This window comes from Theropithecus gelada, chromosome 1, assembly GCF_003255815.1.
Source record: "Theropithecus gelada isolate Dixy chromosome 1, Tgel_1.0, whole genome shotgun sequence".
NCBI classification, from domain to species: domain Eukaryota; kingdom Metazoa; phylum Chordata; class Mammalia; order Primates; family Cercopithecidae; genus Theropithecus; species Theropithecus gelada.
Genome location: NC_037668.1, coordinates 204,662,958 through 204,685,427, shown reverse-complemented (window position 1 = coordinate 204,685,427; position 22,470 = coordinate 204,662,958). Strand labels below are relative to the sequence as shown.

Sequence of the window (22,470 nt, the reverse complement as noted above, 5' to 3'; positions counted from 1 at the left end):
TCATTCATGTTGAAGCCTGTATCAGAATTTCCTTCCTTTTTAAGACTGAATAATATTCCATTGTATGGATAAACCACATTTTGTTTATGCATTCATCTGTCAGCGGATACCTGGTTGCTTTCATCTTTTGGTTATTGTGAATGGCGCAGTTACAAACATTGGGGTATAAGGGTCTCTGAGCCCCTGCTTCCAGTTCTTTTGGGTGTATACCTAGGAATGAAATTGCTGGAACAAATGGTAATTGTATGTGTAATTTTTTGAGGAACTGCTGAAGTGTTTTATATAATGGCTACTTTATTTACATTCCCACCAAAAGTGCACAAGGGTTCCAGTGCCTCCACATCCTCACCAATATTTGCTATTTTCTGCTTTTTGATAGTAGCCATCCTTGTGGTGTGAAGTATATCACCTTTATTTTTAATACAATGGATTTAATTTCAAGTTTATATAATTCACCTTTTTAATCACGCAGTTAAACAACAGGTTCAAGAAAGTCCTCAAAATTTTACAATCAGCTCTCGTTAGTTGGTGCAAGCCTGCTCCAACACACCTCTGCTTGCAGCCTTGCAGCCTCCAAAAATAAAAGTGTCTAGGAACCACAGAGTTCTTAAGCCCTCCAGTATCCATTTTTTATCAACAAATAAAGAAGTAAATGCTGGCGATACGATTCAAACATGTATTCCAGCACTATGGAAAAAAAAATGCTTTATTATTATTATTTTTAAAATTCTGTTTCATTTAGAGTTTAGGAGGTACACACTGAATTGGATGAACATTTCCCAGAGAAGAGCAAATACTCAAGGTCTCTGGGATGTTAGGGGAAAAGATTGTTTGTGTGTGTGTTTATCCCAGAGTTCTTGGAGCTGCGTGGGGACTGGCAGAGCCTTTTACGTGTAGTGCTGGCCTCTGATAATTGCCAAGTGCTCTGTGTTTCTGGTGGCTTTCTATAGCTTCCCCTCTGCTTTTTGGCTTTCTCCTCTGGGATTTGGTGATCCGAGGCATCTTTCTGCCCTACACTCCAAAGAAGACATTGTTTCTGGAGAGATTCAGTGCTGCCTTTGGTATGGATGCCTCTTACGGAATTTGACTCTGAGGATAAGTCCTGGCCAACAATGAAGCCCACTCTCTTGTCGTGTGGCCTAAGTAACAGATGTGTTTTGGCACTTAGATGATTTCAGATCCTAGGCGCCAGAGAAGGGGGTGGGAAAGCCTTCCAGGCAGTCCTAGAAAAAGCATATGTGATTGGTCCAAGAGCATGTGCCTGGCCTCATTTTGGTTGCCTGCTGGTCACCATGGGAGTAGAAGAAAGGATAGCATTGTATACGTGTGAGTGGGTGCCACCACTTTGCAATTCTGATCCCATTTGCATCTAACAGCCTAGGGAGCCTGTTCTTGCCACCAGTGCTTTTTGTGGCTAGAGCGTGCAGTTGAAGGCTGACATCAGAGCTTCCATCACATTTTTGTTTGGCATGTTTATTTTTGTTAAGCACTTTATTGTTTTTTATGAGCTCAGAATTACAGAAACCCAAGGAATCTGCCCCTTGACTTCATTTCTTGCTGGAGCAAACAAAAGACTATTGACTCGACACTAAGTTAGGGAGAAATCACAGTGTGACCCTTTCTCCTCCTGCGACCCCCTTGGAATTTCAGCTAATATGGGTTGCCGTCACTAGAGAGTTGGCTGTCTCCAAGCTCTGGGCTAAGTCTTTGTTCCTCAGAGTCTTATATACTGAGCCACCTTCCAAAGCCAAAAGCCTTATTATTTTAATCTTTGCAGATTTCAAAGGGACTCAAGGTATATAATTAATATTTAGAATCATGTCAAGTAACAGGGGAGTCCAGCTACATCATGCCCCGCCCTGGCCAGCGTTCCTGCCCTCTGCCTGTCCCGCAGGTGTTCATACACTTCATCTTTCCATTTGGGTGGCCAGCGGCCTGTTCAATTCTGGATGGAAGGAGCACCTTTGCCAGTTGATTTCCATTTACCTTCTTCCAAAGATCCAAAGCCGGGTCTCTACTCTACCCTGTGGATGGCTGGCCATTCCTCCTGGGACTAAGAGCTGTGAAGAGCCGGTGAAGTCTTAGAGGGAGTGTGAGTGTGGGGTGTGGAGGCTGGGGAGGAAAATCAACCTGTGAAAATATACAGGCTTGTGCAGAGATCATTTATTCACGAAGAGTTAATGAATGATTAACTAGAATAAATGATACTTATTCCATCGGCCCCTTTTATTTTTCCCATGTGAAAACAAAGCCCTTCTTGGTTTGATTACTTCTAAAAGGAACTCAGAGGGTTCTGAGGATTTTAGGGACTTTGGTTATTTAGCTTAACTGTACCCCTAGCATACACACAGAGACATGGACCAGGAGCCCCCTACAGCTGAAGGCTGGCCTTCTCCCTCTGCTAGGAGACATCTAATCGCAAAGCCTTGGTAACTCACATTCCTTCAGGCATCCATTTCCATTTTTGGAGGAACGAAGTTTGTGCATTGGGAAGTAACTTGAGTGTAACTGAAATTCCAAACAAAATGAGGTTCCTCTCATTTTTAAAGGTTTTGCTTGACAGCCATGAGGCAGTGCATACCAACCAGTTCAGAAGTCAGGATCATAAGCAAATACCATTACAGGAGAATGACTGTAACACTTTGAGGATGGGGGTCACCTTACTGTGCACACGGTCATCAATTGCACACACTACATGGTTCTCAGAACTGACTGATACACTTTAATGCAGCTTGACCCAGTTTGTAGGGCTTTCCCCCCACTTTTGTAATTCTTAATATTTATAACTAGTATCTTTGTTAGTGGTGTTTTTTTCCTGATATAAATATGTTTAGTCCTTTTATATACACTCCTGGGAAAATAAAGACCTAATTCTGGCCTTTCACACTGCCTCCTCTCTGGGTTTTCCTTGCTCTTTACCCCCAGTATATGTGAAGTATTTGTGCCACAAATGTGCCAGTCCCTACTGCACAGAACCAAGGCACACAGCACAGCCATCAGGACACAGAACCGGATCTCTACCCTGTCGATGGCCAGCTCTTCCTCCTGGGGCCAAGAGCTGTAAGGAGCCTGTGCCCCCACATTGGGAAGTCTTAGGGGAGTGTGAGTGTTGGGAGGGGGAGATTGTGGGGGAAAATCAACCTGTGAAAGGATCTGGGCTTGTGCAGAGTTTGTTTATTCACATATTCTCAAAGAGTGAGTGAGCGTCCGCTACGGGCAGTCACTGAGTCTTCCAGGCACTGGGGATAGAGGAGTGGACAAAGGCCCTGCTCTGTCACCGTTGTCATCTAGGGTTGGCCGTGCTTGGGTTGTGCTGGAGAGTCATCACACACTTCCTTCCCCATCCCTCCTTCTTGGGAATAGGCCTTTAGCTGCCCAGACCCTGGCATGCCTTCGTTATTCGAGTTCAAAGACTGGCCTCCCACTGGCCGTTCATGTTAGGAGGTTTTCTGCAGAGAGAATGCACGCTCAGGGTCTGGAAGGCTGAACGTGTACACTTACATGTTGGTGAGGCACTCCCCCTGCGTGGGCCCTGGCATTTGCCCCCAGTGTCTGAGGCTAAGCTGGGGTGGCAGAGGCTCTGTCAGAAGCTGAAAGAAGAGGGTCTGTGGGCAGAACTGGTTTGCCCTGTAGATGAGAGGGAAGCCAGACCACTTGACTTAGGGGCACAGTGTCAGTGTATCTCTGGGTGGGAAGAAAACAGTTATCCAGGGATACTTAGGGAAGGACATAAATCACCTGGAGTTTTGGGGAGATGTGGATATGATCTCAGTTTAAAATATTTTATCCCATTTTCGCCTGTATCACCCAGTGTGTCCTGATTTTTCATTCTGAAAATAGTTCCCAGTAGAAGCAGTCAGACCTGGTGCACACCTGTAGTCCCAGCTGCTCTGGACACCAAGGCAGGAGCATCGCTTGAGCCCAGGAGTTTGCGTCCAGCCTGGCCAACATACTGAGACCCCATCTTTTAGAACAAACAAACAAACAAACAAACAAAAGTTACCCAATTGAAGCTGGACACAGATGAGACATTTGCTAGCACAGGAATAACTGCAGACAGAGGGTGGGACCTAAGGAAAGGTGACTTCTCCAAGTTATTTGTGCAGGCCAGTGAACAAAACATACTGGATCCAAGGTCAAATTCCTAGTGATTGTTCTGTAGGGCTCTTTCTGTCCTGCTCTGTTTGGTGGGGGTGGGGCGTGATTTCAGAGTTCTTGTTATAATTAGTCACATGGATTACATTGGCGTTTTTCTTCATTGATTCTGCTGATCCATGCCCTTGAGCTCTCCGGTAGGCCTGTTGGGGAGGAGGGGAGCTCCTGTGTTGGCATTGACTGGCAGATTATGGCCTGGCATTATTTTCCCAGATTACCTCATTTAATCCTTATAACAGCCCTGCAAGGGAAGTATCATTCTACTTTTACAAATGAGAAAACTGAGGCTCAAAAAGGCTAAATCATCTTCCCATGGCCACACAGCTAATCATTGTTCAGGGCTGAGTCTGTGCCTGATTCTGCTGAGACCATCAAGCCTTGGTCCACTCCTACTCAGCTCATCTGTCTGAGTCCACTGGGGGGACTCACCGGCATATACCCTGTTGTCTGTTTGGCTGGGGAGGGGAGTGTCTGGCAGCCTCGGCGGGAAAGGTGAGGGAGCAATCTGGCCAAGATGGTCAGCACGTTATATTGAGAGTGTCAAAGCATCAGGCTCGTTTAGAGCCAGCAGTTGGGATTATTCCTAAGTTTTGGTTCCCTCGTGGTCCTGGGTGGATGTTTGCATGGGATATGTCTAGGTTTGGATTTCAGATTTATTCTTGAATTTTTATTTCAGGATCTAACTTGGCAAGATGAGCACTCTGCCCCTTTCTCCTGGGAAACAAGGGTAAGTTGGATTAAATTTAGATCTATTTGTTCCTTTAAAAATAATTGAATAATTGTATATTTTTCTTTCAACATTTGATGGACTCAGAAGACAGCCCCCTGACTGCCAGGCTGCAGGGGATGTGCCCATTGTTGGTAGAAAAGGAGGGGATGGGAGGAGCATGGTGAGGAACTAGGAAACTATTGTGTGTGGTTTGGTGATAGAGTTCAAAGTAGTAGTGCTTTAGCCAGGGTCCAGTGAGGCCCCATGATGCCCATTGATTAAGGGGGCCAGCCCTCTTGGGGGCCCTTTCTCTGCTCATGCCTCTAGTCCCCAGCACTTAGCACCTTGGTGAGAGATGCCCATAAGACAAAGTTTTGAGCAAATGGGAGGCGAAGAGCCGGTTGACAGACATAGACATGCATTTAGCTAATTCATCCCAACTTGGATCACTATTCTGTCTCCCAGCCATTCTTCTTCATCATTATCATCATCATTGCCAGAGCTGCTTAAAAGCATCAAGCTTCACTGATGTTAATTCATTTTCCCCTCTCCTAAGTTGCCCCAGTAGAAGTACATTCATAAGCAAAATGACTAAAAGACAGGTGTCTTTAACCCAAGGAACAGAAATAAAAGACCAAGATTTTCTGGATTCTAGAACAATTTGGTGGTGTGTGTTGGAGGGTTCTTTACATCATGAGAGTGTGTTACAGACAGAGACAGTGGTGAGCCTGGAATAGGGCCTGGACTCCTGGGCAGATCAGGGTTTTTAAATACTGAAACTTCAAAGTTTTTTGTGGTTTTTCACTTGTCCACATCATTGCTGATCAGAGCCCTCATCCCAGCAGGAGGCCTATGAGCAGGGTGGGCCCGAGTGAAGGACCCTGAGAGGCCCTTATGTAAGCGACTGTGTCTTAAAATGAGATGTTGCCCAAGGGTTCAGATGGACAAGGACCGCTGGCACTGTTCTCGGTACACAGACAGTATTTAGTAACCTATTGCCAATTGCCCTGAGTGAAGCGAGCTGGCCTCAGGGAATGGGAGCATGGGACAGTTGAGATGATTGTTAGAGTTAAGAGGTGATTTTGGGAAAGACATGGCATTAATTTAGTCTCCCTAGGGATCTGGGTACTGGTTGCAGGGGTGACCAACATTGTCTTGGGAGAGAGCACAAGATGTTAAGGAGCCACCTGCAATTGGAATAGCTCCTAAATCCAACACTGGATCCTGTGTCTACTGACATTGCAAAGGAAGTCATAGGTGGGTAAAAAGTGCATCATTACATGGATTCTCAGCCGGGGCCCTCAATATTCCTTTTCTATGGGCTCCCAAAATGGGTAATTGTGAGAAACACTAATCCTATAGATGGTATCTAGTGGTAATAGCCAGATAGATTCTCTGTGTGTTGGAAATGAGCAACCTTGGGTGTGGTGGCCCAGAAAGCAGTGCAGATTTTCCTGGACTGGGTCTGTAGTTGATGATATCACAGTGATAAAGGCAGAGGAAAGTAAAAAATAGTTAAAGTGTCCTAAGACCTAAGCTCATCATGTTCCCCATAAGAATATCTATTCTCTTAAGAATTTACCTTGTTAAATGTTCCCGAATCAGCTATTTGTGGGACAGGACATTTCATCTTTTATTAACTTGGCATAAAAGACATTCTGGGACAAGGTAGTGCAGCTCCTGAAGTGGCCACTGATACAGACACAGCTGCTGGGGCCAGAGTGGGAAACAGGTGCCCGGAGAAGTTCTCGAGAACAGAAAGAGCAAGTACAGTCCACTTGGATCACACTTGTGCTGAGAGACTCATTGTCCACAGATGCCAGCATATCTGGTCCCTTAGGAACCAGTGTAAATTGAGGAAGCTTGCTAAAATCCGGTTAACATGTGTCACCCATCATAACTTGCATGCTTTTAGTAAAGTGTAGTCTTCGTTGCTCAGAGTTTGCAGTTTCATTTCATGTTCCTGTTAGATGAGAGTTCCAGTTTGTTTCACAAACTGTTGGGCCCACTCTGTGTCCTCACCTTCCTCTTTGATCTCTTGAGGTCAGACTTACTATAGTTTGCTATTAGAAATGTCTAGGGGCAAAATAGAGGGTATCTCAGAGAGCAAGGGAGCTGTCCCTTCCTCCTTCTTCACTAGGCAGTGCCGAGTTTTAGAAGCCCATCACTCATTCCTCTTTAGTCTTAACCCTGGAGTGCCCTGCCACCCTGCTTGAAGAGATTTGCCAAACTCTTCTTAAGACTTCAAGGCTTATAAGATCCTCATTGGAGAGCCACAAACAGGAAGTGGCTTTAGTGAAGGTAGGACCCCTCAATCTCCAGTTGCAGGAATGGAGGGAGACTTGGACCCCATTTCTTGTTACCTCTCAATTGATGCCTTCCTAACTCTATCAGTTCTCTATAGATGCATAACAAACTTAATGGCTTGAAGCAGCATTTTATGTGTTGATGATTGTGTGGGTCAGTGGTTGGAGCAGGGCTCAGCTGGACTGTTCTTCTGTCGGCCTTGCCTGGGATCACTCATGTGTCATCTGATCTCCTGATGGGAACTCGATGCTCTGAGAACCTTGCTCATGTATCTGGTTGGTGCTGGGTGTTAGCTGGGCCCCATGTCTCCAGCAGCCAGCCTGGACTTCTTCACACAGAGGTGGAGAGATTCGTGTGCAGGAACAGAAGTGTACGAGGACTCTTTTTGAAGCTTAGGCTGGGCAATTGCATAGTATCACTTCTGCTCTGTTCTGCTGGTCAAATCAAGGCACAAGCCAGGCCAGATTCAATGTGTGAGGGAAGAGATTGCACCTCTTGATAGAAGAGCTGCGGTGAGTTTGCACCCATTTTAAATCTAAGATTCCATGCCCTAGTAGCTATGTCATTCATTCCATGCTTAACCTTGGTTATTTCTTTCCATTTTTAATTAATCACTCATCGATTTTTTTAAGTTTTATTTTTAATTGTGGCAAAATACACACAAGATAAAATTTTCCATCTTAATCATGTTTAAGTGTATAGTCTGGTGGCATTAAGTACGTTCACATTTCTGTGCAAACATCATCATCCATCTTGAGAACTCTTTTCTAAAATTATTTTTAATTGACAAATGAAAAATTATATATATTTATGATGTATGACAAGATGTTTTGATATGTGTACACATCGTGGAATGATTAATCCACACCTCCAGAACTCATCTCACAAAACTGAAACTCTGTTCCCACTAGAGAATGACTTCCCCCGACTCCCACTAGCCTGCGGCAGCCACCATCTATTTTCTGTCTCTGAAATCATTCATTGATTTTTTTTTCCAGTAGACATTTATTGTGTACCCTGTTTATGTCAGACATTATGCCGCAGGCCCAGAGTTGAGCATATGCCACTTCTGTGCTCGAAAAACAGCTCAGTGAGTGGACAGCTGTGTTTGGTGGCAAATCTCACTTAGGACAAAAGCTATAGCCACCAAGTCACTCCAGTCATTTTCCCCATTCATTTAACCCATATTTGTACACATGTTGGGTAGATGTAACCTCATGCCCTCCTTCAGCTATTCAGTTCAATAGGCATTTAACGGATGCCAGCAGAGTGCCCAGCTCTGACTTCTCCATCCTCTGACAAACCTACCTACACAAGGGTAAGCCTGACCCAAGGTCACAGCCATGGGCAGAATTAAGAATCACAGGGATTTTTGGTTTCTCACCCAACTTTTGCACCTCCGTATGGGTTCCTTTCTCTTGGCCAGCCCATGACCGTTCCACCTCCACAGAATGAGCTGCAGTTGTGCTTGGGACTGGTGGTCGCTGCCCCCATGCAACGCAGCTTTGATCAGGAGAGCTCACTGTGGCCTCACTGTAGCAGCTGTGCGCCTGCCTCATTTTCCAGCCTGTCCCCCATGCCTCAGTTGCCTCCTCTGAGGCTGATGCTGGCTGTGGTGCCTCTGTTGCCCAGACTTCTTCCATCATGGAAGGGAGGCCTGCCGGTCCCAGAAGTGGTGGGGGTGGTCGTGATTGTCATCTTTTCCACTCATCTATCAGCTTGACAGGCGTGCAGGTGGAGAGGGGGCCAGTGGGGACCTAATGTTGCATTCCTATCTCATGCTACTGCTGTTTTGAGAGGAAAAAACTCAGCACTTAGAAGGCTTCAGACGGGATGAGGAGGCAGGGAGTGGAGAGAGGATTCTTTACATTCCCCAGGCGGCCTGGGCTGGAGAATTCAGAGGAGAAAATGCCTTTGGGGCAGGTCAGGCCCTGTCTCAAAGTTGGCTGGGCTCTTGGGACCCCATCCCCAGCCTTGGTTGGCTGGGCTCTTGGCTGGCTGGGCTCTTGGTTGGCTGGGCTCTTGGTTGGCTGGGCGTTTTGACCCTGTCCCCAGCCTTGCCCCTCCTCCAAGCTGTCTGTCTGCTTCTCCTTTCTGGCTACCCCATTCCTTCACCTGATGTCCAGCTGCCTATTAGGACAGTAAGTAGGTTGGGCTGGGGATCGGTTTCTTGATTTGATGGATATCAAAAGATCTCAGGGGGCCAGTATAGATCATTCCCAGAGTAGGGAAGCCTTCCAGAGCCCTCCTTGGGAAGACATGTAAACATTTATGAGCACAGGCCCTTCCTCCGTGCTGTGCCCATGATAGGGATGTGTGTGCACTTTGAATTCTTTCACTCTCGGGAGGCTGGTGTCCCTGTTCACGCTGTGGATCAGGACACCAGGATGCAGGGGGTCAGGTGCCTGGCAGGTCGAGTGGACGAAGAGCAATTGGAGCTCAGGTCTATCTGTGGCTTGCAGGGCTTTGCTGCCTGTGGTGGGACAGAAGGGCTGTTTCAGCAGGATGTTCCTGGACATAGAGGATTCACTGGCTCTGCTCGGTGGTTCCTCCTCACTACCAGTCACAAGGTTTCTGAGAGGCAGGGCACCCTGGGGTGGCACCCACCCACCCGCAGCTTGGTCTCTGCGCTCCTCACCGAGACCCCCATCTCTGCCCAGCAGTCCCCTCCCTCCCTCCTGCCCTTCCTCTGGGCTGTGCCTCACCCCTTCCTGAGACAACAGTGGACCCCTGTGGGCCTCTGCTCTCGACCTTTCCCTGCTCTCCATGTGTGTGGGGTGATGTATCACTCGCTCAGCCCTGCCCTCACCCTGCACTACCATCCCACAGGCTCTGTTCTCGCCCACCTCAGGGACCATGTTCCCTTGAACCTCAGTGTTTTGCTTAGTCCCTTGACCCCCATCCACCTGAGAAGGCCCCACCTGCCCTCCAGACTCAGCACAAAGCCTCTTTTCACACTTGTCCCAATCAGGAATCTCACCACGTGCCGGGTGTGTGCTGAGCACCCTCCCTGCATTGCAGCATGTAATCCTCACAACAATCCACTTTACAGATGAGGAAAGCAAGGCATAATGTGAGGATGTGAACCAGGCAGTCGTAAGCCCAGGGCTGGGCTCTTCACCCCTGTGCAGCTTCCAGAGTTGCCCTCTTCCTTGTTACCGTTAGGAAGCACTGTGATAGAGGAAAAACAGGGATCGTGCTGATGAATTCCTTGTTGGTGCATCTTCGTCCCTGTGAGATGATGAGCCCAGAATGGCAGACACAGTTATTTGTCCCTTAACCTTGACATCCCTGGGGCCTGGTGCACCTCTGCACCCATGCCCTGTTGGGCCTCCGCTGAGTTCTCCCTGGCTGGTGTTTGTTGCCTTAGAGGCTGACGGGGCGGGTGTTTGTTTGCTTACATTCATTGCCCCGTCTCTTTGGGCCCCTGGGTTTGTCTCTGCCAGCTGCCACTTCTACTGAATTTGTGATTTGAAGGTTTTGAGTGTCCTCCCGCTCATCTTCCTCCTCTTCCCTCTTTGGAGGGGAGGTGGCAAGAATAGGTGTTAAGTGGTTAGTGAATGTATTAGGATTTGCTCCATTAAATGGTGATCTTTTCTGACAAGGCTTCTGTAGCCTTTGTCTCAACAATTTAGATCTGTCCAAGGCTGCCAAGCCAAACAGTTAGTTTTGGCAGCCTGCCCTCGTCTTTTACTGAAATATTACACATTCCTCTTCAGTGAGTGGGACGTTAAAAATAGACACTGGGCTCAGTTGTGGTCCTTCTGTTTTTAGAACAGACATGGCCAACTGAGACCCAGCTCCCCGCATGGGACGACTGACGCCCAGCCCTGGCCTGGCTGGAGGGAGTCCGCCCAGCAGAGCCTCCGTGGGCACTTGGGACATTGAGGCTGGGCTGTCAGTGTTACTGTTAGGAGGGACGGTTTCCTTGTGGGCTCTCCTATCTCCCCTGTCCCACTAAGTTGAATCCCCAAACCCCAGCTTTCTGTCTGTGGCCAGTGCCCATGAGTTGGCGTTCCGTGGCCCATGGGTTCCTCCCCTTCATGAGCCTCATCCTCCCGCCAGCCCTGGCTCCCTGTTGCTCAGTGCCGTGGGAGAGGGCTGACATGACCTCCTTTCTCAAGAGCCCAGCTCTTTCCACACCTGTAGAAAACGGATTTTTGTCCTAGGAAAGTCTAGGACGTGCCCTGGACTGGAAGACGGGGAACGGCCAACAGTGTGGAGTCACCGAAGCAAAAAGCAGTAAAACTTACTTTGAAATGGCAAAAGGGGCTCTGCCTTCCTGTGGCCTGCATGTCGGTGTGTCTTTGAAAATGAGCTTGGAGCCACTTTTCGCTCTGTCCTGGTGCTGCGTGCACAGACACCAGGACAGGTCCCGCCCGGGTAGAATGAGGTCCCTGGGCGGGATGGGCTGCAGTACCTGAGAGATGGGCTTCATCTCCCCAGGGCCCCCACCTGGCCCTGCTGGAGTCTGTTTTTATTATAGTTCCTGGAGTTTTTAGAGCTGAGCAGAGTTGATCTAGACAGGAAAAAAGATTCTTCCCCTACCCCAAGAGGTTTGTGTCTAGAAATTCTAGATGACAAACCCGTTTCCTTTGGGGAAAGCAGTGGGGAAGAGGCCTAGCACCCAGCAGGGTGATGGATGAGGGCAGGTTTTTTTTTTTTATATATAGTTGTTTGAAATATTGATGGGGTACATGTGATATTTCGTGAAATCATAGACTGTATGTTCACGTTGGGGTATTTGGGGCATCCATCACTTCGAGTATTTATCATTTCTATGTGTTGGGAGCATTTTACATCCTCTCTTATAGCTATTTCAAAATACACAGCACACTTCACTATAGTCACCCCTCTCTGCTATTGAACACTAGAGCAAACGCTTACTCCTTCTATCTCCTTAACCAACCTCTCTTCATCCCCTTCCTACCCACACACCCTTCGTAGCCTGCAGTATCTATTTCTTCTACTCCCTGTCCTCATGAGATCATCAGGGCTGTTTTGTTAAAGGAGATTGTGGTTATACGTTATTTGCAAAATTATGAACAGCATACACATACATAGGGAAAAAGACTTAGAAGCAAATGCATTGGAACTTTTTTCTTCTCTAAGTTCTTGTCTTCCCCATAGTCACCTCCAGACCCCCTAAACTAGGTAGCTGCTTCTGCCAGCAAAGCCGTCTCCTCTAGCCAGATGACACCCTCCTCTGAAGAGCTGTTGCCAGGTTTCCAGGTCTCCTGTTACCCAAGCAGGGATGGGAGCAACCTCTGTCATTCTGTTTGAGGAGGTCACACCCAGCTAAGTGCTGCCTGGTTCCCTTCCCGCAGCACCCCTGCAGCAGCCCAGGAACCACTGTGATGGGCGTCTCCCCCCAGCATCCCTGGCTCTGCCCACTGCTGCCCTCCACGTACACAGGAAGTTCTGTCTCACCTTCTAGAGGCTTCTGAGCAAAGACACCCATGGGAGAAGTTGCTGATCCTAAAAAAGCCTGGGGTTTGACGAAGTGCTCGGTTTTAAGTGCCGTCCTTACACTACAATTTCCAGAGCAAAGTCAACTCTGTCCCCTGAGCTGGGCCCCACTTCTGAGCCATTTTTAGTGATTCGCCTATTTCAAGAAACCGTCCCCTCTATCCCACAGTTTTTCTGTATTCTGTTGTGGAATTTGGAAATACGCAGAGTATTCAGAATGCATCACTCAGAAACAGTCCTTTAAAATCAAATTAGATCACACACATACATAAAGAAATCCTACTGTGTCCACTGCTCCTGGTGGCTTCCATGGGTGTCGTACCTGGTGTTATTTTGTAATGCAGGATGCCCAGCCATGGATTCAGGCTTGGAATCTCTCGATCCAGGTTGAAATCCCAGCTGCCGATCTCCTATTGGGCTGGTGACCTAGGACAATTCTCCATTTTCTCATTTGTAGAATGAAAATAATAATAATTTGGAAACAACATTCCTGACACATCAGGCACACTGAGTAATCTACATTGTCTTTAACCAGAGCTCCTGGAAGAACCAGTGCTTTGATGGCTGTCGCCCAGGCTGGAGTGCAGTGGCACGGTCTTGGCTCACTGCAACCTCTGCCTCCTGAGTTCAAGCGATTCTCCTGCCTCAGCCTCCGGAGTGGCTGGGATTACAGGCGTGCATCACCATGCCCGCCTAATTTCTGTATTTTTAGTAGAGACAGGGTTTCACCATGTTGGTCAGACTGGTCTCAAACTTCTGACCTCGTGATCTGCCCACCTCGGCCTCCCAAAGTGCTGGGATTACAGGCGTGAGCCACCGCGCCCGGCCCTTGGGTTTTCTTTCCAATAACATTGAGCTTCAGGGCAGCCTAGGCTTGCGTTTTAAAGTTGAATTCTTCATGGCCTCATGATCTCATCTCCCAAGCCTGGAGGGAAGACGTCTGGCCGTCAGAAGCTGGGCTTTTAGAAGTCTCAGACTCAAGAGAGCGTGTGCAGCTCTCTCTGTTCAGGGCCTGCAGTTCACACAGGAAAAGCAGTATTTCCATCCTTGCCCTGACAAATACGCCCCTGCCTGTTGGCGAGAATCCTGGGAGAGTGCTGCTGTCTGCAGAGACTTAAAGAACTGAACAGACCATTGATTACGTGAAAGACTGTGCATGAAAGGCACGAAGAACCATGTTGTGTATCTTAAGTTAGCACAGGCAGTTTCAAATTATTATACTCAGTGACTGAAAATGCTACTGTGATGTACATCTGGTGGCATTAGAAATTGGGGCAGCTGCTAGAAAGCAGATTTGATAGTATGCATCCAAACCATAAAAAGGAAAGGTTTAAATTGTTTGTATTTTGATATTTCACTTCTAGAAATCTGTCTAAAAAATTAACCCAAAATGAGGAAGAGATTGTATGCATGAAGATGTTTATGGCAACCTTAATTATAACAATAAGACCTAGAAATAGCAAATTGTCTGATAATAAGAAAATGGTTAAGTAGGTGGTGTGACAGCTACTGAAATATTTTTACAACCATTAAAAATAATGGTTATAATGACTATAAACAACATAGATGATGCTTATGATTAAGTGGAAAAGCAATACCCCAAATCACATGCCCAGCAGAACTACAGCCTCATTAAACACATATATGAAAATGGTTACATAGAAATAACAAAAAGCAGTAGTGATTATGGGAGGAGGGAAGGATTGTGACTGATTCTTCTTCTTTTTTCTATTTCCCAAACTTTTTGTCATGTAGTTTTATTAGTTTTATTTATTTTTAGTATATATTTTCTTTTTTCTTTCTTTTTTTTTTTTTTATTTGAGATGGAGTTTCACTCTTGTTGCCCAGGCTGGAGTGCAATGGCGCGATCTCGGCTCACCACAACCTCTGCCTCCTGGGTTCAAGCGATTCTCCTGCCTCAGCCTTCCTGAGTAGCTGGGATTACAGGCATGCGCCACCATGCCTGGCTAATTTTGTATTTTTAGTAGAAATGGGATTTCTCCATGTTGGTCAGGCTGGTCTCGAACTCCTGACCTCAGATGATCCACCCGCCTCGGCCTCCCTAAGTGCTGGGATTACAGGCGTGAGCCATACCGTGCCCGGCCTATTTTTAATATATTTTTTGAGACAGGATCTTGCTCTGTTGCCCAGGCTGGAATGCAGTGGTGCAATTGTGGCTCACTGCAGCCTTGGCCTCCCAGGCTCAAGCAATCCTCCCACCTCAGCCAACTGAGTAGCTGGGGACCACAGGCATGTGTCACCATGGCAATTTTTTAAAAAAAATTTTAGCAGAGAAGGGGTCTCACTTGTTGCCCAGGCTGGTCTTGAACTGGACGCAAGCGATTTTCTATCCTTAGCCTCCCAAAGTGCTAGGATTACAGGCGTGAGTCACCACATCTGGCATATTACTTTATTTTAGAAAGAGGCAGGGAAGTATGAGGGAGCAGAAATGGTGAGGGAAGAGAGAAGTCTTCAAAACTGATTTTAGAAATAATTGAGATTACAAATGGCTTGTTCTGCAGAGCTTGGAAGACAACATTCTACTCCAAAGAGGTGGTTTAGGTTCCCGTGTAATGATTTTGGTGGTCAAAACAGCTCAGCAGTATCATTTTTAGAGATCACTGTGGTTAGCAGCATCCAGATCAAGGAAAGCATTTTGTGGGTGCTCAGATGTGGGGCATGGGCTGTGATGGGTGCTGGGCCCTGCCCTCTGGGTGTTTGTGATCTGAGGCTGGGTTCTGACCCTGGCTGCGGAGTGGCCTTTTGTTGCAGTGTGCACCTTTCCTCATAATCCTCCCAGTGAGGGTCGTCACCTGCCAGGAAGGTGCTAGAACCACGCTGGAGGAGACAGGCGGGTGCCCTGTTTACCAAGCAGAGAGCCCTTACTCATCGGTAATACTCAGATGCCTTGAGCTGCATGTAGCATAGTGCATGAGGGGGTGTATTAGTGTGTTCTTGTGTTGCTTTGAAGAAATGCCTGAGACTGGGTAGTTGATAAAGAGAAGAGGTTTAATTGGCTCACAGTTCAGCGGGCTGCACAGGAAACATGGCCTCGGCATCTGCTTGGCTTCTGGGGAGGCCTCAGGGGGCTGTGGCTCATGGTGGAAGGCAGAGGAGAGCAGGTATCTCAAATGGTAGAGCAGAAGCAAGAGGGAGAGAGGCAGGGGGAGGTGCCACAGTCTTTTAAATGACCAGATCTCATGGGAACTCACTCTCATGAAGACAGCATCCGCCACATGATCCAGACACCTCCCACCAGGCCCCACCTCCAGCACTGGGGATTACAGTTCAACATGAGATTTGGGAGGGGAGCCCCACCCACACTCTGTCATCCGGCCTTGGCATTTAAGCTTCTGATGCATTTCAGGTGTGCAATGGAAGTCCTGACCATACCCACCACTCAGGACAGACAGTTCCAGCACATGGGCAACAACTCGTGTGTGGCTGGCATGCGTCCGCATGCTGAGGAAGGGGTACGTGAGCTGGCACACCTGTAATGGTCGATTCTCAGTATCACTTTCTTTTTTCTCTCCTTTCTCACATCCCACCCTAGAGTCAGATGGAGTTCAGCATCTCCGCCCTATCCATCCAGGAGCCGAGCAACGGCACCACTGCCAGCGAGCCCAGACCCCTGTCCAAAGCTTCCCAGGGCTCCCAGGCCCTCAAGTCCTCCCAAGGCAGCAGGTCCTCTAGCCTGGACGCCCTGGGCCCCACCAGGAAGGAGGAGGAAGCATCCTTCTGGAAGATCAATGCCGAGAGGTCCCGAGGGGAGGGGCCTGAGGCCGAGTTCCAGTCGCTGACCCCTAGCCAGATCAAGTCCATGGAGAAGGGGGAGAAGGTCTTGCCTCCCTGCTACCGGCAGGAACCTGCCCCGAAGGACAGGGAGGCCAAGATGGAAAGGCCCAGCACCCTCCGTCAGGAGCAGCGTCCCCTTCCCAACGTGAGCACCGAACGTGAGAGAGCCCAGCCCGTCCAGGCCTTCGGCAGCACGCTGCAGGAGGCCGCCCCCTCCCAGCTCGAGGGGAAGCTGCCGTCTCCTGACATGAGGCAGGACGACGGGGAAGACACCCTGTTCTTGGAACCCAAGTTTGCACAGGTGGGTGGCCTGCACCAACGTGTTCTCAGGCAGGGTTGCACCTTCTTCCATGGGGACTGAGGGGGTCCCCTACAAAGCAGGCAGGCCACAGGTGCCCATGCTCTTTTTCCTCTCCCCCCTCCTTCCTCCTTCCCCTGCCTCTTCCTCAGAGGATGCCTAGGCTCAGCGTGCTGAACCACCAACACATAGGCAACAAGACAAGTTTTGCGAGTCGATCTGGGCGCCCTGATTTGTGTGCCAGTTAGTGGATTCCGTGGCCCACTGCGCTTTCCCGGGTGTGGGGGCTGCTATCAGAAGAGGCCCCCGGAAGGCGCTACGCCCAGGGCTGTCACAGCTCAAGGCTGTGTTAGGCCTTCTTTTTGGGAGCTATCCATAGAGGCAATGGTCTGTTCTTTAGGATTGGTCTGGATTTGGGCCAGGGGAGCTGCCTGCTGGCACGGCGGGCAGGCACACTTAGGAGGCCACACTGAGTCTTGCCCCTCTGTGGGCCTTGCTGGACTCCTGGCTGCCTTGCTGAGGAGTGAGCCCAGGATGCAGTTTCCTCTATGTTAGCCGCACCCGGCCTCCTGTGGCCCTTGAGACTCCTTGGTTCTTGTGGTCGCTGTTCTTTTTTTTTTTAAATTTTTTATTTCCATAGGTTTTTGGGGAACAAGTGGTATTTGGTTACATAAGTTTTTTAGTAGTGATTTGTGAGATTTTGGTGCACCCATCACCCAAGCAGTGTACACTGAACCCAGTTTGTAGTCTTTTATCCCACACCCTTCTCCCACCTTTTCCCCCTGAGTCCCCAAAGTCCATTGTGTCATTCCTATGCCTTCGCATCCTCATAGCTTAGCTCCCACTTATGAGTGAGAGCATATGATGTTTGGTTTTCCATTCCTAAGTTACTTCACTTATGATTAGAACAATAGTCTCCAATCCCATCCAGGTTGCTGCAAATGCCATTAATTCATTCCTTTTTATGGCTGAGTAGTATTCCATCATATATATATACCACACTGTCTTTATCCACTCATTGATTGGTGGGCATTTGGGCTGGTTCCACATACTGAATTTTAAAAGTTTTTTTATTATGATAAAATATTATGATAAAATATTATTAATATAAAATATTATTATAAAATTTACCATTTTAACCATTTTACAGTATAAATTTGGTGGCATTTGAGTACGTTCTCAATGCTGTGTAACCATCACTACCATCCATCTCCAGAACTCCTTTCAGCCTGCACAACTAAAGCTCTGGACCCGTTCAACACCAACATCCCGTTCCTCCCTCCCCGCAAGCTCCTGGCAAACGCCATTCCACTTTCTGTTTCTGTGAATTTGACTCCTCTAGGTACCTCATATAAGTAGCACCATATAGTATTTACCCTTTCGTGACTGACTTATTTTACTTAGTGTGGTGTCTCCAAGGTTCATTCATTTTGTAGCATGTGTAGAATTTCCTTCTAAGGCTAATACTCCATTGTGTGCTTAGACCACATTTTGTGTATCCACCCATCCATCGACAGACACTTAGGTTGGCTATTGTGGTCTGTTAGGAATACTGCTGCTGTGAACGCATATGTACGAATATGTCTTCCAGCCCCCACTTTCCCTTCTCCTGGGTGCATACCCAGATGTGGAATTGCTGGATCACATGGTGGTTCTATTTCTACTTTTTTGAAGAACCTGCATCCTATTCGCCACAGCAGCTGCATCATTTTACATTCCCATCAACATGGGTTAGAGTTTCTCCACTCCCTTGCAAACTTGTTATTTTCTGTGTCTTTGCTAGTGCCATGCGAAGGGGTTTGAGGTGGTGTCTCGCCGTGGTTTAGACTTGCCTGTCCCTGATCATGAGTGGTGTTGAGCCTCATTTCATGTGCTGATTGGCCATCTGTGTCTCTTCTTTGGAGAAATGTCCAATGGTCCCTTGCCCATTTTTAAATTTTTGGTTATTTTGTTGTTGAGTTGAGATCATCACTGATAACGTTGAATGTCACCCAGAGCGGGTTTCCAGTGCTTCCATGCCTCCCTCGGCAGATGGCTGCACGTGCTGTCCTCCTGAGGAGGGAGGATCCAGCAGTGCTAGTACCTTCTCCCCACCTCGGCTCCCCATCAGCGCTCCAACCTGTGCTCCTCTTCATGTTTCTGCACCTTCTTAAGCCAGTGCTTTCAGCCCTCTCGTTTCCTGCCTCCCCCGGTACCTGCCCATCTCTCCGTTCTGTTTTCTGTCTACATCCTCCTGCCCATCAGCTCCTCCTTACAGACAGGCTGTGTTCGCTGCCTCCCTAACCAGCACTCTTCTCTGAGACTCTGCACTGGGGGCTTCTTCTGAAGGACGTATTTCCATAAAATAGGTGATAGTCCCTACTCTAAAGAGAAGCAGGAACGTGTTTCTGTGTGGGCAGTGGAGAGTAGGAGACAGCACATGAAATTCCTTTGAGAGAACAGATTTCTGAGAGTAAAGCACAGTGAAATGCCACTGCATTTAAGAAACTGGAAGGAAACCAGAATAAGGAAAACTGGATTGCACCTCTTCCATTCTGCATGTTTTGCCTCACTCTGCACCAGTCTCACATGCAGCCAAACTGGGCCTGAGACAGGTGTCAAGGGCAAGCCCCTTAGGCCATTGCCTGCTCTTGCCGCCACGTATGCATTTTCTGCTTGCCGGCTGCTTGGAGGGCGGAGAGTCAAGGTTTCTTTGCTCAAGAGGACCTCAGCGCACCAGGTAAATGTCTGCCGGTGTTAGGCTAGAGGAAAGGGACATTGGAAACGGGCTGCTGAGTGGAAGCCAGTCAGAAGGTTTATGAAAACAGCAGCAGCTTGAGACAGCCTGTGCTCACAAGAGGGGACCTGTCAGTCAAGCCCTTTCCCCTGCAAGAAGAATGAAATTAAACCAGGCCTTGTGGTGCACACCTGGTGCATGCCTGTAGTCCCAGCTATGTGGGAGGCCGAGGCGAGAGGATCAGTTGAGCCCCGGAGGCTGAGCCTGGAGTTTGGGAAAATCACCTCATAACCTTTCACAAGATCTGAAAGAAATAAGCTTCACATTCTTTCCATGCTTTGTTTACTTTCTCAACTTTGCAAGTTCTTTTCTGTTGTGTTTGCGTGTGATGTTTGTTTTATATTTGAAGGAATATCTTTATTAATTGTTCTGTTATTTAGGATGAATACATTTAAACATGGCTGTCATTCAGAAACATAAAAGATTTATAGAAAAATACAGAGACATTGTTCTTTTCTCCGTAAGGTCTGTAAGCTGCTCCCAGACGCGCCTGGGGTTGAAGAGGGGTTAGTGTTGGATGCCGGCAGAGCGTAGATTGCATTGAACTTTATTTAATCTTCTGATTTCAAGCACTGAGATAAATGGAGGTCAGGGAACCTCTGAGACAGAAGTAGGCTCTTTTATCTGGGTCGTTTTAAATGAGATGCTGTTTTTAGATTATGCATAACTGAAAAAAAAAGGCTCACGTCTGTCTTCCATGTTTTTGTCCCTTCTACAGGTCAGCTCAAGTAATGTCGTCTTGAAGACAGGATTTGATTTTCTGGACAATTGGTAAAATGTATTAGAAAAACGCAATGAAGAACCCTAAAATGTTTTCCAAAGTGGTGTGGTGAAGGAGGATAAAAAGGGCCAGCTTTTCCTTTGTATTTTCCTGGTTTCTTGACACTCTTTTCTTAATCATTTGGAAACTGGTCAATATTGCAGATTTTTTCTTTTTTGGTAGAACCAGATATAGATGCTATTTTCAGTGATTTGATAACAGAAGTTTTACATTTGGAATTTTTAAGGTCTGTTAATAATTCAGGAGATCTTGTAAATAAAACTTCTGTTCCCAGCTCCACCCAATTCTCCCCCTCCTCAAAGGATGTATTTCCACCAAGTCACAAAAATCGTAAAAGTGATTTCCATCTCCTTCTCCATGATTTCCCCTCCCCCCTCCCCTTTTTAACATATGGGTTCCTTTTGAGGGATGATTGAGGGTCATGTTATCAGCCATGACATCAGCGTGCTGGCCGTGACCCCGGAAAGATTGGCCCCCAGAGACCTTCTTAGCCAGCGCTCGCAGCTGTCCGGGACTTCTCTGGCAGAAGCCACGTCTCTCACATCATGTGCCACCCTCCACTTTCACGCCATTTCCAGGGAACAGACTGCGGGTATGTGGCAGCGTAGTCTTTAAGCTGCCCTGATACGTATTCAGAGTATGGATCGTAGTTTTTAAAAAGAGTTGCATGTTTAAAGAGTTTTGTATTAACTTTTCATTATTTTGTATCTAGATGATCAGCAGTGGGGCTACCACTTTCTTTGGTTTTGTATCCGTTTCCTCTTGGAAGTTCTTGTTGCTTATGTGACCTGTTGGTTGTTCCTTGGACTGGGCACCTGCAGGAGTCAGGGCAGATGGCAGGCGTGGCTGGAGGACAGGGCTCTTCTGCTTAGTTGTGTTCAAGTCTTCCGGCGTGGGACTGTTAGGAGCAGTGGGCATTCTTTTTCCTAAGGGCTAGCCAGGCTGCATCATGACGGACCTTCCCCAGCCCTGACCACCACCAGAAGCAGAAGAGTGGAGTTCGTGATCACCTCAGCAGCACCCGTGGAGACCTGCGTGGTGTCATAGCAGCAGTATCTCTTGGAGCTGGTGCAGACGCCGAGGCTGCCCAGTGGTACAAGGTGGCCCACCTCCCCTAGGGAAGCTGCTGCACTCACAGGCTGCCCTGCCCAGTGGCCCTTGAGCTGTGTGAGCCTGCAGGAGGCATCCAAGCAGAGCCTCAAGCCCGGTATGACGCCATCTCCACGTCGCCATCACTGCGTTCTCACCTGAAGCCTTAATCTCGGCGACCCCGGCCAGTGAGCGCTTGGTTTCAATACCAAAGTGTGTCTTTTTTTTTGTAAATGCGTGTTTCATAGGACCTTCTGAAATGATTTCCAGAATATTTTATCTGGCTCCAAAATAAAGCACATCGCAACTCACCTCAACCCCTCATCACCTCCAGGAAAGTTTCTGCCAAAGCTGTGGCATAGCCAACATTTGGTTTGGTTCTTGCCAATTGCTTTATGTCCCTAAACCTCATTTGGCTCCTTGAGGTGTATTTTATCTTTCTCCTTCAGTGATTTACTGTAACTTTCCAAATATGGTTCTTTCTGTACCACTTAAGTATAGTCGATATATGCGAGGCAAAAAAGGTTTCAGCACGGTGGTGAGGGGAAAAGGAGCTTAGAAATCCCAGTTGGCACAGCCTGAGCAGGCGCCAGCTCCCCTTGGGGCTAACGGCACTGTTCACACAGGGATCCTCAGAATCAGCGGCCACCTGCCTCCACCTTCTGCCTGGAGAGCACGGGGCTGTTACAGAATCTATGGTAGCAAATGTATATGTATACGTTTGTATTCTGTAGTGTTGTTGTAGCACAGAAGAAAGACCTGTGTCTTAGACACTAGGCCAAGGTTATCTGCCTCTTCTCTTGGAAGAAATTCTGATTTTTTTTTTCTTTTTTTGAGACAGAGTCTCGCTCTGTCACCCAGGCTGGCGTACAGTGGCGCAATCGCGGCTCACTGCAAGCTCCACCTCCTGGGTTCACACCATTGTCCTGCCTCAGCCTCCTGAGTAGCTGGGACTACAGGTGCCCACCACCACGCCCAGCTATTTTTTTTTTTTTTTAGTCGAGACGGGGTTTCACCATGTTGGCCAGGATGGTCTCAATCTCCTGACCTCGTGATCCGCCCACCTCAGCCTCCCAAAGTGCTGGGATTAC

The 22,470-nt window shown here is 47.8% G+C and overlaps 1 protein-coding gene across 3 annotated transcripts in view; it reads left to right on the top strand.

The window, feature by feature from the left end:
- Positions 1–21,696, top strand: part of C1H1orf198 (chromosome 1 C1orf198 homolog) — a 30,670-nt gene extending 8,974 nt beyond the window's left edge. The window contains exons 1-4 of one of the 3 annotated variants that reach the window (XM_025355585.1): positions 4,512–4,672; positions 4,832–4,882; positions 16,194–16,736; positions 20,228–21,696. In XM_025355585.1, the coding sequence (XP_025211370.1) occupies positions 4,670–4,672; positions 4,832–4,882; positions 16,194–16,736; positions 20,228–20,284 (654 nt within the window). In that variant the 5' untranslated portion in view covers positions 4,512–4,669 and the 3' untranslated portion in view covers positions 20,285–21,696. Of the gene's footprint in view, positions 1–4,511; positions 4,673–4,831; positions 4,883–16,193; positions 17,212–20,227 lie in introns of those variants that run through there. The other 2 variants (XM_025355578.1, XM_025355568.1) reach the window with 2 other exon arrangements.
- Positions 21,697–22,470: the final 774 nt, after the last annotated feature.